Raw genomic sequence first — 16,243 nt, 5'->3', positions numbered from 1 at the left:
CGTAGGGTTCTAGCTTCAGGACAAAGAACCTGGTGCTTGAAACATCTTTATGTTGACATCTCTGGCCTTGAGACCAGCTGTGGAATCTACCTTTAAGGCCAGGTCTCACTAGTTTACCTAATTAAGCAGAGATGGTCATGAGGTAATGGATAATGGTCACAGGTGAAGCATTCAAGATAAATATCCAAAGTTCACTCCAGTATACTGTTTCTCAGTTTGGGATTTTGTTACTGAACATTACTGACATGCGTGACACGTTACTTGTCTCCACTGTTGACACACACCTCTTTCACCTACACCATTTTCTGTGCTTTATCAATGGCAAATTTCTTCTTTCTCTGAATTTACCCAGTGCATCGAGGGTCCTTGGCTCTCGAGCAACCCAAAAAGATGCTATGATTCAGTGATTCAGTTCATATTATTTAATCATAGAATCAGTATTTTATGGGAGATTTTGTGTGAGTGGTGTATTATATGAAATAATTTTTGTCAACAGAGTTTTATGAAGATTTCTTTCTCGTGCTCTACTCTTATTGAAAGAAGGTGATCAGGTCTACTGCATTTTTAATGTATTTCATGATGGCAGGGTATGCTCCTGTTTTATTTACATAGTCTGCAGACACAAGGCCATGGTAACCTTTTCATAAGAAGCTCAGTGAAAAAGTTAAACTCTGGTAATAAAAAATAGAAGGCCTGGTTTCAATGAGAGAACTTGTTTTTTGAAATGAAACATTTTTCATTGGAAAATGAAGATATTAAGCAAGCTGCAGTATAAATTATTCTTTGCTGGAAATTGTGTTGACTGCTTTAGCAGAAAACCTTAGTCTGATTTTTGTGATGAAATACCTTCTTCTGACTCCACCAAATATACTTCTCTTGGTGACACTAGAAGAAATTTCATCCTGGAAAAAATTATTACTGATTGAAGTAATCATAGCAATCAGATACATTACCAGATATTTCTTTTCCCAGTGATAGTTGTGCTGAGATTGTTTGATAAAAGAGTTAAGGATATTTGCACAAGTTTGATAGTCCCTAGATGCTTCTGCTGCCTAGAAACGGTATAGCATTTTTTCTGTAGTATGGCTCGAAGTATACCAAACTATCAGGAATGTGATGAAGAGAAATCTACAATTTTCTTTTCCTTCTTTCTCTCTTAGGAAATCCATCATTCTTGTGTATATGGGCAAATTACAATTTCTTAAGCTCATATGCAAGCATATAAACATAATTTAAAGACAAGTTTGTGATTTTTAATTTGTCTCTAGGTGTAATCTTTCATATCTTGCTCATAATTTGCATTAGAATGGGTGGGAACTGATCTAATATCTAGTTGGGTTCTCAACATGTGCTGAAATGTTTTTTAGAATGTTGACTAAATAGATCTTTTAGATGAGCTGTTAGAAGTATCATAGCTAAGACTGGTAGTGCAAACACTGAAATCATGAAGCTAATGTTGTGTGAATGACTACCTGTTTCTTATAGAGCTGTACTCAGATTTAATCATCTTAGCATTGGGTGAAAGAAATCATAATTTTTTTTAACCATTTGAGATTTCTAAATATATAAAATATATTCAGTAAGATTAACATCAATTTTGATGTACACCAACTTGAAGTTAAGTAATAAGATGTTTTGTTTGAAGCATTGACATTGAGGCTCTTATTTTTTCATTATTTATTTGCTCCATTTGTAACAATCCATGAATCCTGTATGTACACACACACACACATATAAATTCAACTTTTTTTTTACTTGAAATATTTTTGTAAGAAAAATTCTGTCTGGCTCTCATGGATGTTAGAGGATCTGGTCTGAAGTCTTTTCCTCACTGGGATTCATTACAATTTATTTTTAACACCACATGTAACATGTTTCTCATAGTTCAAATGTAATTAAGAAGTCTCATCTCACGAACTCTTCACTGTAAATAAAAAAGTATGCACATTACTAATCCTCTCAATATAAATGCTATACAGAAAACTGTACTTGGATAAGCATTTTACTTGGAGACCTAAACATTCATTTTTAAAAACTAACCAGTGCTCACCCATCTGTTCAGTAATCCAAAGTAACTTATTCTGTCTCTTCCCAAATACAAATTACTTGGACATCACTATATTCACTGAAAAGCTTCTTTTAATGCCAATGAGTAATACAGTGAAGGTGTTTTCCGTAGTGTTCTGCAGATGTCATATTAACTCATAAAATGTGCATGCTTTAGTTTCTGCAGAAACTGAAGGCAACTATCCACAAGTGTCTTTTCTTCAGTATAAAAAATTGCTGTTTTCTCCTCTCTTTTCTCAGGTGCCTATCCAAGACTCTCACTGAGCTTCAGGTTGAAGAGAAATATTGGATACTTTATTCTTCAAACCTACATGCCCTCCATACTGATTACCATTTTATCATGGGTGTCATTCTGGATCAATTATGATGCATCAGCAGCAAGAGTTGCCCTTGGTATGTGCTAAGAATGAGTGGGACATTAAAATGCCATACTGAATGTAGCCTTCAGAGGTTGTTAAAAACTACAGTGTGATGTCAGTGTTTTGATATTCCAGAATAATTTACGTCAAAATCATGTCATCCAGTATTGCTTCAAAAGTGATAAGTTTTCCCCTGCATGCAAGAATGAAGCTACCACTAAATCTCTTGACAGGTCCTAGACTTGTTCTCATCAAAGTTAATGTTGTTGTCAGTAACTTCATCTAGGAGACCAGCCCCACAGTCATACTTGAGCGTGGGCTTGTAGTCCAACTCAGCGTGGGAAGACAAATATGGCTCCAAGCCTCCTCCTGAGGTCCTGGGTTTTTTAACTGACGCTGGCAGGAACAGACTTCAAGAACCATTGCTAGTTCAGCACATAGGGGCACATCATCTATAACACTCCAGCTAACCCTCAGAAAAAATGGTGGGTTAAGTGCGTGTTTATGAAGCCTAAAATGCCATTTATCTCATGACAGAAAAACATGGATTTGGTACAGATTGGTGATCCCTGTCCAAGACCTTTTCAGATCAAAGGATCCTTTAAATAAGGGAAGGTGACTAGAAAATTGTGCTGTTGACATGCTATCCAGAGGGACCTTGACAAGCTTGAGGGGTGGACCCACATGAAGTTCAGCAAGGCCAAGTCAATGGTCCTGCATGTGGGTCAGGAAATCCCAAGCCACAAGTACAGGCTGGGGGGAGAATGGATTGAGAGCAGCCCTGAGGAGAAGGGCTTGGTGGTGTTGGTTGATGAGAAGCTTGACATGACCCTACAATGTGCACCTGCAATCCCCAAAGCCACTTGTATCCCGGGCGCATCAAAAGCAGTGTGACCAGCGGGTTTGAGGAAGGTGATTCTGTCCTTCTGCTCCACTCTTATGAGACCCTACCTGGAGTACTGCATCAAACTCTGGGATCCCCAGCATAAGATGGTTGTGGACTTGTTGAAGTGAGTCCAGAGGGACACAGAGATGATCAAGGGACTGGAGCACCTCTCCAGGCAGGTCAAGAGAGCTGGGTTTGTTTAGCTTGGAGAACAGAAGGCTCCAGAGAGGCCTTATGGCACCTTTCAGTACGTGACGAGGGCCTACAAGAGGGCTGGGGAGAGTCTTTGTACCAGGTCATGTAGTGATAGGACAAGGGGGAATGTCTTCAAGCTGAAAGAGAGTAGACTTAAATTAGGAGGATATTCTTGACTGTGAGGGTGGTGAGGCACTGGAACAGGTTGCCCAGAGAAGTAGTGGAAGTGTTCAAGGCCATGTTGGAAGTGTGTTTGAGCAACCGGATCTAATGAAAGGTGTCCCTGCCCGTGACAGCAGGGTTGGAATTAGGTGGTCTTTAAGGTCCCTTCTAAGCCAAACCATTTGGTGATTCTGTCATGGTTTAGGAATGGTATTCTCCAATTTAGTGCTACCACGAAAACCACAATGCTGCTCACTTCTGCCTCCTCCTTCACTGTGGATGGCTGGAGAGAAGAACTGGAGGCACGGAAGGCAAAGATCATGGGTTGAGATAAAAACAGCAATGAGAAAATAAAATTAATAACAGCAACAATATTATTAACAAAAGTGTACAAAGAGAGATTGATTCACATGCAAAAATGCTCACTGGGGAACTCGCGACCCAACTGCACCCATCCCACCCCACCTCAACCCAGAGACAGCCCTTCCTTCTGGAAAAAGAATCCCTTCCCCCCACCCCCCAGCAGTGAGTGGTATAGAATAACCTTCTGGTCCTAGCCATGCCCCCTCCTAGCTACTGCAGAAATTAACCCTGTCCTGGCCAGAACCAGGACAGATTCTATGACAATATCTCACAGCAAATACTTAATCTTTTACAGAAGCATACTCAACCATAGCTATAGCTAAGGAAGATTAAATAGATCTATAAATCCTTATGAATACTGCTGCCTCTCATGTTGTCCCAGATTCTATGCTTCCTAATAGCACATTCTTCCTACCCAGAGCTTGTCACTAAGTCTGTGCTAACTTCCTGAAGTACTCTTTTATTTTCTTAAACCAGGAAGATATTCCCTAGTTCCCTTCTTTTCCTGTAATGTACCACAGCAAACCCGAACTCCTACCATGCCTATATGATTTCCCATTCCTGTACCCCATACCTCCCAAGGTGCCACGGACCAAAGCAGGCAGGGTAGACAGCTATATCTCTGTGCTTCATCATATTACATCCTAGCATCTGAACTTGGGTAGCTGAAGATATTTTAGGTTAACTGCAGTTACTGCAGATACTGTGGATTAACTGGGCATGTATGGGCATGATACAGTCTGGCATGACACACTCAGCAGGTCGGGTGTGTTCAGCAGCTAAGTAGTAGCTTAATAGGAAGTGGGACATACAGTCCAAACATCTCTGATATATTCATAAATGAACTGGATACCAGAGTTCCACTGGAGACACTATGACCAAGTGAGGGGAGCACTTCAAACGTATCAGTCAGCATCTAGATTTTACATACTGGCCAGAACTGCAGAGAACAGATGGTTAGACAGAAGTTACCAAACCCAGTGACATTCCGTGCCCTTCTATAATAGGTTCCTAAGATTTTTCCTTGTTTAAGGAACAGGACTGTCTCCTGTGGCCAATTTCTGTGTAGCACAAGTTCATCAAGTACTGTAAGACAACTATTAGAAAAAAAGTCAGAGAGTACAAGGCAAGCTCAGGAGACCAAATGTTCTATTTTTGATTGATAGTCCTTTTGAGAGGATGAAAATCCATCTAATGGTTTCTTCTGAAAAACAATTACTGCATTGATGATTATGTCTGTGATGTTTGTATAATAAAGTTCAGTACCATGGGTCTTATCCTAGGTTGTTTGTATAACCCCCCTTATAAGTCTGAAGCTGATATGAAGCGTATTAAAGGAAATACAGCACCTTTGGATGTATGTAGCTGGCTCTGAAAAGTGCATTACAGAGAAGGTATACCTGCTGGCCTAGGTATTTGTTAGAGGAAGCATTCCCTGTGCAATTCTTGGGACAGAGAGACAAGCTTTTACTCAACCCCTACAGGAAACCTGTATTCTCTGCAAGAACCTGATTCTGGTTCATGCACTTCCATGTTTTGCTCCTGTCCCTGGTCCCTTGCTACTCTGAACCAAACAGTTGCCTCTAGAGTGGAGCCGAGGTATGGAGCAAAGGTCAGCTCATTCCAGAGACTGTGTGCTATGGACACTGCAGGTAGATGCTGATACAGGGCTAATGTCAAGAGAAATGTTCAAACCTATCAATTCTGCACTCTCAACTTTTTGCTAGTTAGCTTTAGAAGTTCCTAAATGGAGTCCTTTGAGTGAGGAGAAAAATAATCTCTAGATTTCTCACTTATGGGAAGGGCTGTAATCACAGGATTATCTTATTTTTTTATCATAAGGGATGCTGTGCTTTCAAATAAATTATTGATCTTCAGAAGGACATTTGCCTGCAGGGTTTCAGGATCTCCCAGGGAATATATTTCCCTTTGGTTAGTGATAGCCACCTTTCTGTTCATTGTGCTTAATGTTCTGGATCAGCAAACATCTGACATCAACACACACTTGTTTCACAGCTTAGAGGAAAAGCACTGAAAACCACATGATGCTGACCTACTAAATATACAAAATATATGTTACAGAATCTCATAGGGTACTACTACAGTTCCCTGGAGTGACACTGTTTACACTGACAGCTTGATTTTGAGTTGTATTGTCTTTATTTCTGTCTCTTCAGGTAAAAGAAACTGTGCTTTATTATATGGTAGCAATTTTCTTTCATCCTTTATTTTTGTTCTGCCTGCATTTTAGTGATTACTTACAAACTGATGGTATAATTATGGAATCAGTGAAAATAGTAATGGAGGGAACCTAATAGAATGGCTTGCCTTGAAATGTAGACTTATTCCACAAATCAGTGTTTTCAGCAACCTGTGATTTGTGATTCCCATAAAATTTCCAGCAGAGATACAGATCCTGCAGTTTATTGTGAATTCAGGCAGACTGACAATAAATTCACTTTTCTTTCCAGATTTTCAAAACAGTGCTCTGTAATATATTTTCAGGTGCTATGTGCATCCTTAGATAAATAACTGGAGGTTTGAAAAACCTCACAGATTGTTCTGGATATTTTATTACTGTCCAGTTGGTCACTATAAAAATGCTGCTGTTATTCCTTTTTCTTTCCACAAATGCATATACCTGTCTGCCTCTCACTGCTGACCTCACTTCTTTCTATGTAACTAGCCTACTGCTCCAAACTGCTCGTCAAATTCCACTTATATATTGTCCTTCCAGAAATAGATGTCTAAAATAGAAGGGATAAACTGCTCTAGAAAGGTGCCTATTTCTCTCTATCTGCTGAAGGGGGGGCCTTACAGAGCCAAGGTCAACCAACTGTTTAACTCTTAGAAATTTAAATCTGTGTGGGAGAAGCCTTTCACCATCTATATGAACACTCTTCCTGTTTGGCTTCATGGAAGAGATTTCCAGTACACCTAGACTGCCTTCCATGAAGCTACCTTAACTCACAGCAAGGGTGCCAGACCCCCTTGTTAGCTGTTCCCCCTGATCACATGAAGGAAATAATTGTAACAGAATAATAATGCATCAAGCTTTAATTTTGCTTTCATTTGCAGTAATGTTACCTGCAGGATATCTTTCACAAATTTTTAAGCTTCTTCACACTGACAAGGCATATTTGTCAAGAAGGAAAGTAAAACTGAAACATGGTATGCTTGGAGTTGTAAGACGTGCTCTTTTTTTCTTTGTGTAGGAATTACAACTGTGCTGACAATGACAACAATCAACACTCACCTGCGAGAGACTTTGCCTAAAATTCCATATGTTAAAGCCATTGACATGTATCTCATGGGCTGTTTTGTGTTTGTCTTCTTGGCCTTACTTGAATACGCCTTTGTCAACTATATTTTCTTTGGGAAAGGCCCTCAAAGGCAGAAGAAACTTGCAGAAAAAACAACAAAGGCAAACAATGATCGCTCAAGATTTGAAGGCAGCCGGGTAGGTTTCTTAATCTATATATATTGTCTCTATTCTTTTATTATGAAGACTGTCGGCATGAAATAAACCAAACAGGCTCCTTAAACACATCCCCAACCACATTTTCTTTTTGTGGACAAAAGTTGGCATTTTTAGTTTCAAGAACCAACATAGAAGAATACATTTAGGTATACAGACATGGAAGTGAGTATGATCTGTATAAGTAACTGTAAGAAGACAGTGGGAGTGCAGCTAGCCTGAAAATAAAGGCTCAGGTCTCCAAAGGCATTTATTTGTCTAAATCAAGTATAATCTAACTGTGATTTGAAGTACCTACATGGGGGAATCCAAGATCTGAGCACACTTTTTCTCACTTGAGTTAGAGCAGATGCATTTACCATGGGAGAGAACAGATAAAGGATTAGTTCTGCCATGATAATTAATTGGCCAGCATAGTTGAACGTTGTGTGCAGCATTGTCATCTGCTGCTATTTAAGACCAACAGAAAAGTATAAGTCCTAGAGAAACTTTCAGACTGATTTCTGAAGCATGGTATTGGCAAGGTCAGTGCTGATTACACTCCAACCTATTTCCTTGCCTGGGGTATTACTTCATCCAGTGAATACCTTTTTTTTTATCTCTGGAAGAAAAATTCAAGATATTTAATAGTCTATGATGTTAACAAGCCATGTCAGTTTGAATAGAACATTTTTTTTTAGACTAAAATACTCCCAGTGAGGCTTTTTTATTCAGTTCTGTTGAGTAAGACTGTTTTTTCTCTATCAGCTATAAATTAGAAGAGTTCACAGGGACTAAACTACTACCTCTTTATCAAAACCAGTATCATAAAAGTAATTTCAAGCTATATTTTTTCACCCTAATGGTTCTGTCTGCTATAGTAAATTTAATGCAGAACTACACCTAATTATCGGCACTCATATCTGTGAAAAAATTCTGAACCAATAAACGCATTTTTGTCCACTATATTATGAAACCAAAGTCTCATCACATTGGCAGCACTGCTTAGAACTAAGATATCAGAAAGAATGAACTCCCTTTCCTGGAAAAATAAGTAGTCATAAGAATAAAAAAATACAGATGGGGAAATAAAAGCATATCAAATTTGAAAGATATGGAAAAGATTTTAGCTGCAAGCAGGTAATGCAGGTGTATGCACTAAGGTTCAGATCTCCTGGTGGAAACCATCTGGTGAATCTCATCCATTTAAATGATTTACATAATTCAGTACAAGACTTGTTAATGGGCCCAATATCACCCTATGTCTGATGGCTCTTCTATCTTGAGATCAATTCATCTGTATTGTCGAAGTAATCACAATCTTAACTAATGAAAATATAGCTTTTCATACCCAGTTCATAGTACTTTATATGCTGGATCTGCTCGTAGCATATATCAACCCTTTTTTTTGCCTTGCTTTTGACTTACAACCTTTTCTTTTGTTTCTGGACCATGCTAAGCAATATCATGAACTGTTCTGATTTTTCTGCTGGTTTAATATCAACCGTGCGTGAATGAAAAATTTCTTCACAGAAACGGTTGTCAAACATTGAAACAGGCTGCCCAGGGAAGTATTGAATCACCATCCCTAGAGATACTTAAAGACATACGGATGTGGCGCTTAGAGACATGGTTGTAGTGTGGTAGGAGTCAGTGGGGGTCAGTCTCTTCTCCAACATGACAAGTGACAGGATGAGAGCTAATGGCCTCAAGTTGCACCGGGGAGGATTAGACTGTATACTAGGAAACATTTATTCACAGAAAAGGGAGTCAGGCATTGGAACAGGCTGCCCCAGGAAGTGGTGGAATCACCATCTCTGAAAGTGTTCAGAGGGTGTATGGAGGTGGCACTTGGGGACATGGTTTAGTGGTTAACATGGCAGTGCTGGGTTAACAGTCGAACTCGATGTCCTTAGGGGTCTTTATCTACCTAAGTGATTCTATGATTCTATGAAATAAGGATAGAAATTCAGTACACCAGAGTTGAAAGAAGAGTGTGTTACTTTGTCCCTTGGAGTCCCAGCTGCAAAAGGGAACTCTGTATGCTTTGTAGAACCATATTTACTCATACTGACTGTGAATATTTACTGTTCAAATGACACAGGATAAACAATGAGGTATGGTCCCATTCTGTGTAGAAAACATTCTGCCCCGAGGCCTCAGCTGGTAAAATGAACACAGCTTTGTTGCAGTTACTGGATTCAGTGCCTTTAGAGAAGCAGTGCCAGCATGCAACAGGAACAGAGAGAAAGAAATCTTTGAAACAAAGCATAGACAGAACATGCAGATTCAGTGGATGTAGGATGTCAGATTTGAATTTCGCATTTCAGAAACACTGGCAAATGCAAAGCAGAGGCATTTGGTCAGAACAGGTAAGAGGTCCCACTGATTTCAGTATGAGCATCTCAGGGAAAATGCATCTAGCAGATCTACTTCAGACAAAGTTTACCAGGGCTTCAAGACACTGGAGTCCTGGAGCAGGAAAATGAAAATGGTTTCCATGCTTCTGGATCATGCCAACCACACACCATGATGTACGGATATCCATGGATGTAGCAGGACAGATGGTTATGCTAGAGTTTTGAACATACTTCTATGGAAGACAGTATCTGAAAGCTCTACAACCTTGGTTCAGACCTCTTCAGGGTCCGTAAAGAGGGATTAACTTCCAATCTCTCCTTTGGTGGCTCTTGCAAATCACTGAATCTGTTGGAAATAACAGTTGCTTGCTTCTTGCTTTAGAGTTGGGTGGTGATATTCTGGGAGAGGCTCACAGACTGGAGAGCATACCGCGCAGTAAGAGTGGCTCAGAGACACAGATGAAGATTACTTTGTGCAAGTTCTGTGAAATTATCAAGTTTGTGATTTTGGTGAGGCTTCAGGCTTCCATGGAGTGTAATTCCATTCAGAAAGGGAAGGGTTCTAATCCTGGGAAATACTTAAAATCTCATGTGATTTGGGGCTGAGTGACATTTTTAAAGAAAGAGAGAATGCCTAAAAGCAGGCAGCCCTCTTTGCAGCTGTCACCACTGTTTCATGGCTGTCAAAATGTATGCTGTGCTGGAAAGAAGATTGTAAAGGGTTCAAATATAAAACTGGAAGAAGGTATTATTATTAGTTTCTTTCCGACTGCTATTTTGGACTGATTTGTGTTGTTGTTTTGTTTTAGCAATTGAATTTGCTTGTATTTGAACCATGTGCTTGAGCTCCCTGTCACTGATTTAGAGTGCTAGCTCAGGGCACTGGAAAAACAAAGTAAAACATAAGCCAAATCAAACCAAATGAAAACGAAAACAAGCAAACATTAGTCCATTTATTGTCCACATCAGATGCTGTAACTTGTGGGAGTAGTGACAGGACAACTCTGTGCTGTGTCAGGTTTAGCCTGAGTCAGGAGGGGCTATGGTGCTGTGGAAATCACTTGTTTGTATTGGGAGGCAGCACTAGCAGAGCAGAGGCAGCTCAACATATTTTCTGGTGCTCAGGCCCTGAGTTTAAGCTTTGCTCTTATGGTTCCCAAGACTGGGAGTGCTGCTGAAGCAGTCTCTTGCATTGCGTCAGGCTGAGATGGAGTTCATTTCCCCATAGAAGCCCTCACAGTGCTTTGCATTGGTTATAAACACTCCTCTTATAGTAGCAAAAGGGTTTTTCATGCTTTCCTAGTCTTATTTCACTGTAGAGAAGGGGCATTTTAGTAACAAAAATGTTCTAGACCACAAAACCCACAGATATGGGTATGTTTGTGTTTTATTTGATAATTGCTTTGCAAAGCAGTCACTCTTCCTGCTCAGTAACTCTTCTTTCTAATGCATGCATTTGCATGGTCCTGCATCAGAAGTTACAGATTTGAAAAGCCAAAACTGGCACAGCCACCCCCCATGTTGCTGCTGCTACTGCTGTGGATGTGCCACACCACTGCCAGACTTTTAGGTAGTTCTCTCTGAATTATTCCTGATACATACCACTAAGGCTTGCTGTGTTGAGGAGGGCCCCACCAGCTGCTCCTGCTGAGCGGCCTGTTGGCTTCACTGCTCCCATTATGGTTTGCTGTCCAGCTCTGTCCGCGTGTTGAAGCCAACAAGCCAAATAGCTCCAGGTGTAAGAAAGAGCTCCTGCAGCATGGAAATGACACAGCAGTGTCCTCATGTTGCAGAGTTGACAAAGAAAAGCAGTGGGGAGAGGAAAATTCTACCTTGTATTCTTGGTTGTAGCACTGCTGAAGGTGGCATGATGACTGAAGTACGTCTTTCTAAACTGAATATCTGGAAAAGGTTTCAGAAAATTCAGAGCTGCTGATGAGATGAAATATGAGTGAGCCTTTATGAATGACTCATCTGTGGATCAGCAGTTGACTACAAAGAAAATTTCACACTTAACCGTCTCTTCTTTTGACTGCTTTTGCATCACATTTTATTTCAGATAATGTACTGTAAATAGTATTCCTCACTGAACTGTTCCAGCTTATCCCAGTAAACCATAGCTACTGGAGACAAACATAGAATACTGCTTTTTTTGTGCGTATAACCAGTGTTCGTACATGTACCAGCTTGGGATTGAAAACTCTTTTTTGAAAACCTTGATAGTCTACTTCATATATGAGGGTAAGCTCTAGGATAAAGGAAGAACTGAATTTTGATTTTTCATAAAATATTTCTTCTGACTATGGTATTGATGCTGAAATTAAAATTGTGGAGAAACTGTCAGAAAGGGTGACCTCTAAAAATGTTTTCCCTTGAAAATTGATCACCATTGTTGCAAATCAGTTCTGTTTCTCTCGCTTGTGTTGGCAGACCCAGACTTCATTTTTAGCTCTCAAAACTTTCAGTTTTGATACATAAATTGTTTCTTTTAAGTAAGGCTCAGATACAGCCTAATTTACAACTAAATCAGCGTGAGAGAGCTCTAAGGCAATCCTATTCTCACTTGTTTTTCACTCTTGTGATAGAGGCTGCTGGTATAAGCAGATGGTGAGCATGTGTTTTGGACATTGCTCCTTCTGGGCCAATCCACAGAGGTTGTGATATGTTCCAGTCCCCTGCTAAAAATAATGCTTCTTAGTTTAAGCTGTGGCAATTTACGTTTTCAGTTTGGTGGGACCAAAATTTCAGCCCCAGAATATCAATCAGGAGGGTAACTATCACACAAGCTCATTCAAGTTTCAACCCCCCCCCGTGGCTGTTAGACATGTGGGAAGAGCTTCCATTAAACAAAAACAATGTATAACCCTTTATAAAAAGGACCTTCTCATCAGGCAGTGTCTGCATGTTTTTTTTAGCTCTGGAGATTCCTGGCTCAAACCTCCGTTGTCAGCCAAGGCAGCAGATTCCTGCCAGGCATTGCTGAGAATTGAGGCTCAGGGCACTTACATCTACTTAGCACTTTTAAAGAATTGTTAATTGTAGCAACCCTTCTCATAGGTGGGATTTTTTTCTGAAAATTAATATCTTGGCTGCTGTGGCAGAATTATCACTCAGTTTAAATTGGGAAGTATGAGAATAGCAAAGCTGGCAGTATTCTCCTGTGCATCTTCATCTTTCCTGGATACTTTTTTCATTACTGTTTTGAGCAGTGGGATATTTTTGAAACATGAGTGTGATGAGTAGGTGCCAAATTTTGAAATATATCTGTCAAGGGTGATGAGCACAGTTCTTGTGGGAAGAAGTTGTGGGAACAATCCTGTAGCTTATGATGGGGACATTCAGTGTGCACTGGGAGAATCATACATGTATTAATTTTGTTTTGCAGCCACTTAGTACAAATATGAATCGTTCAAATCCAGAGACAGTAAAAGAAGGATTGTATGTGCAATTCACAGTACAGCCCAGAGATTGTAAGAGTCCAGACAATGTGAAATACAGAGCAAGGGAGGGCCATGCATTTATTTCCTTTTCTTCCTCTGTTCTAATACGTCAAGATTAATTGTCAAACTTCATTATTAGTTGGTACACAGTGATAATAATATGGAAGTTCCTCATTAGTTTTCTTCTTCATACTTTGTTTTTCAAGATCTTTCTATACCCAGTTCTGCTGGGTGTCCTGGGCTCATCTACTAGGCTGGTAGAACATAATTATCTTTTTCATTTTTTTGGTGGTAATTAATTAATATCAATATATTTAAATGGTAGTGAGAGAAGTATCAATTTTTAGACTCAAGGAGAGCAGTATAATTTTTGTTTTACTTGCAGTATTAAGTTATTTTTAAAATAACCAGGACATAATATGGTCAATTAATTTAGCTTTAAGCACAGATAACACTTGCAGCCTGATTGCATACTCTTCTACATATTGGAAAGCCATTTATGCATAAGTAAAGACGATGAAAACTATCACATAGTTTACCCCTTGCAAAACCCCTGACACTTGCACCAGAGCAAATCAGGTGAGAATCAGGTAGCTGGAGCCTAGATTACAATTTATACCAAAAATAATTCCCATTTTATTATAATCTCAAGTGGAGATCTATTTTGTGGGATGATGATCAAGGAAAACCAGTTGATATAATCTTTTGGATTTCAGTCAGGCTTTTGATACCAGCTCTCACAGTATCCTTCTGGACAAAATGTCGATCATTCAGCTGGATAAACACATCATGCAATGAGTGAGCAGTTGGCTCACAGATTGGGCACAAAGGGGTGAATGGGGTTGCTTTCAGGCTGGGGACCAGTCACTAGTGGGGTTCCGCAGGGCTCCATCTGCAGACTAGTGCTCTTGGGCACGGGACTGGAAGGGATACTATGTTTGCAGATGATACAAAATTGGGAGGATACAAAATTGGGAGGACACAAAATTGACTCCCTCCAAGGTGGAGAAGACTACAAAGGACCTTGAGGGGAAGCAGCTGAGGTCACTTGGTCTTTTCAGCCTGGAGAAGAGGAGTCTGAGGGGAGACCTCATCATGGTCTACAACTTCCTCTTGAGGGGAAACAGAGGGGCAGGCACTGATCTGTTCTCTCTCTTGACCAGTGCCAGGATCCAAGGTAATGACCTGAAGCTGTGGCAAGGGAGGCTTAAGTTAGGAAAAGGTTTTTCACCCAGAGGGTGGTCGGGCACTGGAACAGGCTCCCCAGGGAAGTGGTCACAGCACCAAGCCTGTCTGAGTTCAAGAAGTGTTTGGACAGTGCTCTCAGGCACACTTGGGGCTGTTGTGTGCAGTGCCAGGAGTGTGACTTTGATGATACTTGTGGGTGCCTTCTAACTCAGAATATTCTGTGATTCTGTATGTACTTGAATACCAATTTTGATGTAAAATACTTCAAGACTAACTACAGAGACAGCTTTTCATGATGTTATTTGCACTTATATTGCACATGATGGGAAGTGTTTACATGATATTTAAAAATTCGAGATTGATGAACTACTTAACATACCTATGGGGTTTGAGCACAACGTTTCCTCTTCTTTTTGTGTAGTAGAGTGAAAGACTTACGAGGAAAAAGAGATTTTATTGTAACATGCTCCTTAAAATTTATGGAATATTAAACAGAAAACTAAATGAACATGAAACAATGCAGACACTACCTAATAATAAATCAAGCCTTACTGTAGTTTCCTGACCCTAGTAAAGTGTGTTCAAATTGGTATTAAATTGGTATTAAAGCTGAAGTTTTCCAAGCATCTTGACTGGTGAAAGGTATTCAATAGCAGCTATTGTATTTTATTTCTTAAAAACAGAATACCTAACATCTAAATGAGCCTGGATCTTGGGTAGAATTAAGAATTCAGGACTTTCCAGATGTTAAAGGGCGTTAAAGTTTTGGACCTATAACATGCAATCCAGTTGGTGATGTGATGTTCCTCCAAGGGCAAGGACCTGGTTCGTTGTGAATGTTATCTAAATTCTTCTCTTTCTGGCTTCAGTTAGGTGGGTTACGGTCATTTTTATGTAATGACATTAGAGTGCTGGACTCTTCGAATTTTTCGTTTGTACTGTAGTATGTATAGTTCAGAAATAGTGAACATTCAAAAGTGAATCTGCTTGTTAGCCTCCAAATGGAATGATGTGAGATTCAGTCACTTCACCCTGGTGCAGGAGCTGTAATTGTTCAGGGGTGAGAGGGATGGCATTTGATTAAAATTGAATCTGAAATAATGGCACTACTTTAGCATATTTATATCCATGCTGATTCAGCAGGGAATTAATTGATGATTTGGTACTCAGCTGTTTTCATCTGTTTTGATGAGCTCGCTGGGAAACACTCCATGGAAACAACCAGCCCTTGCTTGTGTTGGGGAGGAGATGTGAGAACCAACAAGAGACCACAGTGGGGAAATGGGAAGGAATGGCTTCAGGTGGAGCTACAGTGGGCAGAAAGGAGGCTACAAGAAGAATGGAAGCACAAGGTTGGCAGAGAAGTCAAAAAAAGAGAAATATTTTGGTTAAAGAAGGATGGTAAGGACTGAGGGGAAATTGGCCAAATCCACAATGTCATTTCTCAAGTTTATAAGAGTGTTTGAGAGTAAAGCCTATGTTAACATTTTGGGGAGAATTTCCAGTACACAGTGATATTTTTGAGGCAGGTGATAAAATTATACTCTAAGGAGTAAAATTAAAGTTTTATCAAAGACATTGGCCTGGTTTTTCATGTGTAGCCATGACCAACTGTAATCCGTTCAGCTGCTTTTCTTAATGTATATACCTGGGGTAACATTTTCCCTGGAGCCACTGAGCAACACTCATGTTCACTCATAGAGGATTTTACCTTCCCCGTATATTCAGGCAAACGTGAGTCGACTTGCAAGGATACCCTGCCATTA

General features: G+C 39.9%; 1 protein-coding gene across 1 annotated transcript in view; it reads left to right on the top strand.

Annotated features, from left to right (window-relative positions):
- LOC113991128 (gamma-aminobutyric acid receptor subunit beta-3) overlaps positions 1-16,243 on the top strand; it is a 36,835-nt gene that overhangs the window by 13,740 nt on the left and 6,852 nt on the right. The window contains exons 4-5 of the mRNA XM_027727219.2: positions 2,308-2,460; positions 7,248-7,492. Of these exons, the coding sequence (XP_027583020.1) occupies positions 2,308-2,460; positions 7,248-7,492 (398 nt within the window). The remainder of the gene's footprint in view (positions 1-2,307; positions 2,461-7,247; positions 7,493-16,243) is intronic.

The sequence above is a fragment of the Pipra filicauda genome, unplaced genomic scaffold (genome assembly GCF_003945595.2).
Source record: "Pipra filicauda isolate LSUMZ 115617 unplaced genomic scaffold, ASM394559v2 scaffold468_size503134_pilon, whole genome shotgun sequence".
Taxonomy (NCBI): domain Eukaryota; kingdom Metazoa; phylum Chordata; class Aves; order Passeriformes; family Pipridae; genus Pipra; species Pipra filicauda.
This window is presented reverse-complemented; position numbering and strand designations above follow the sequence as displayed.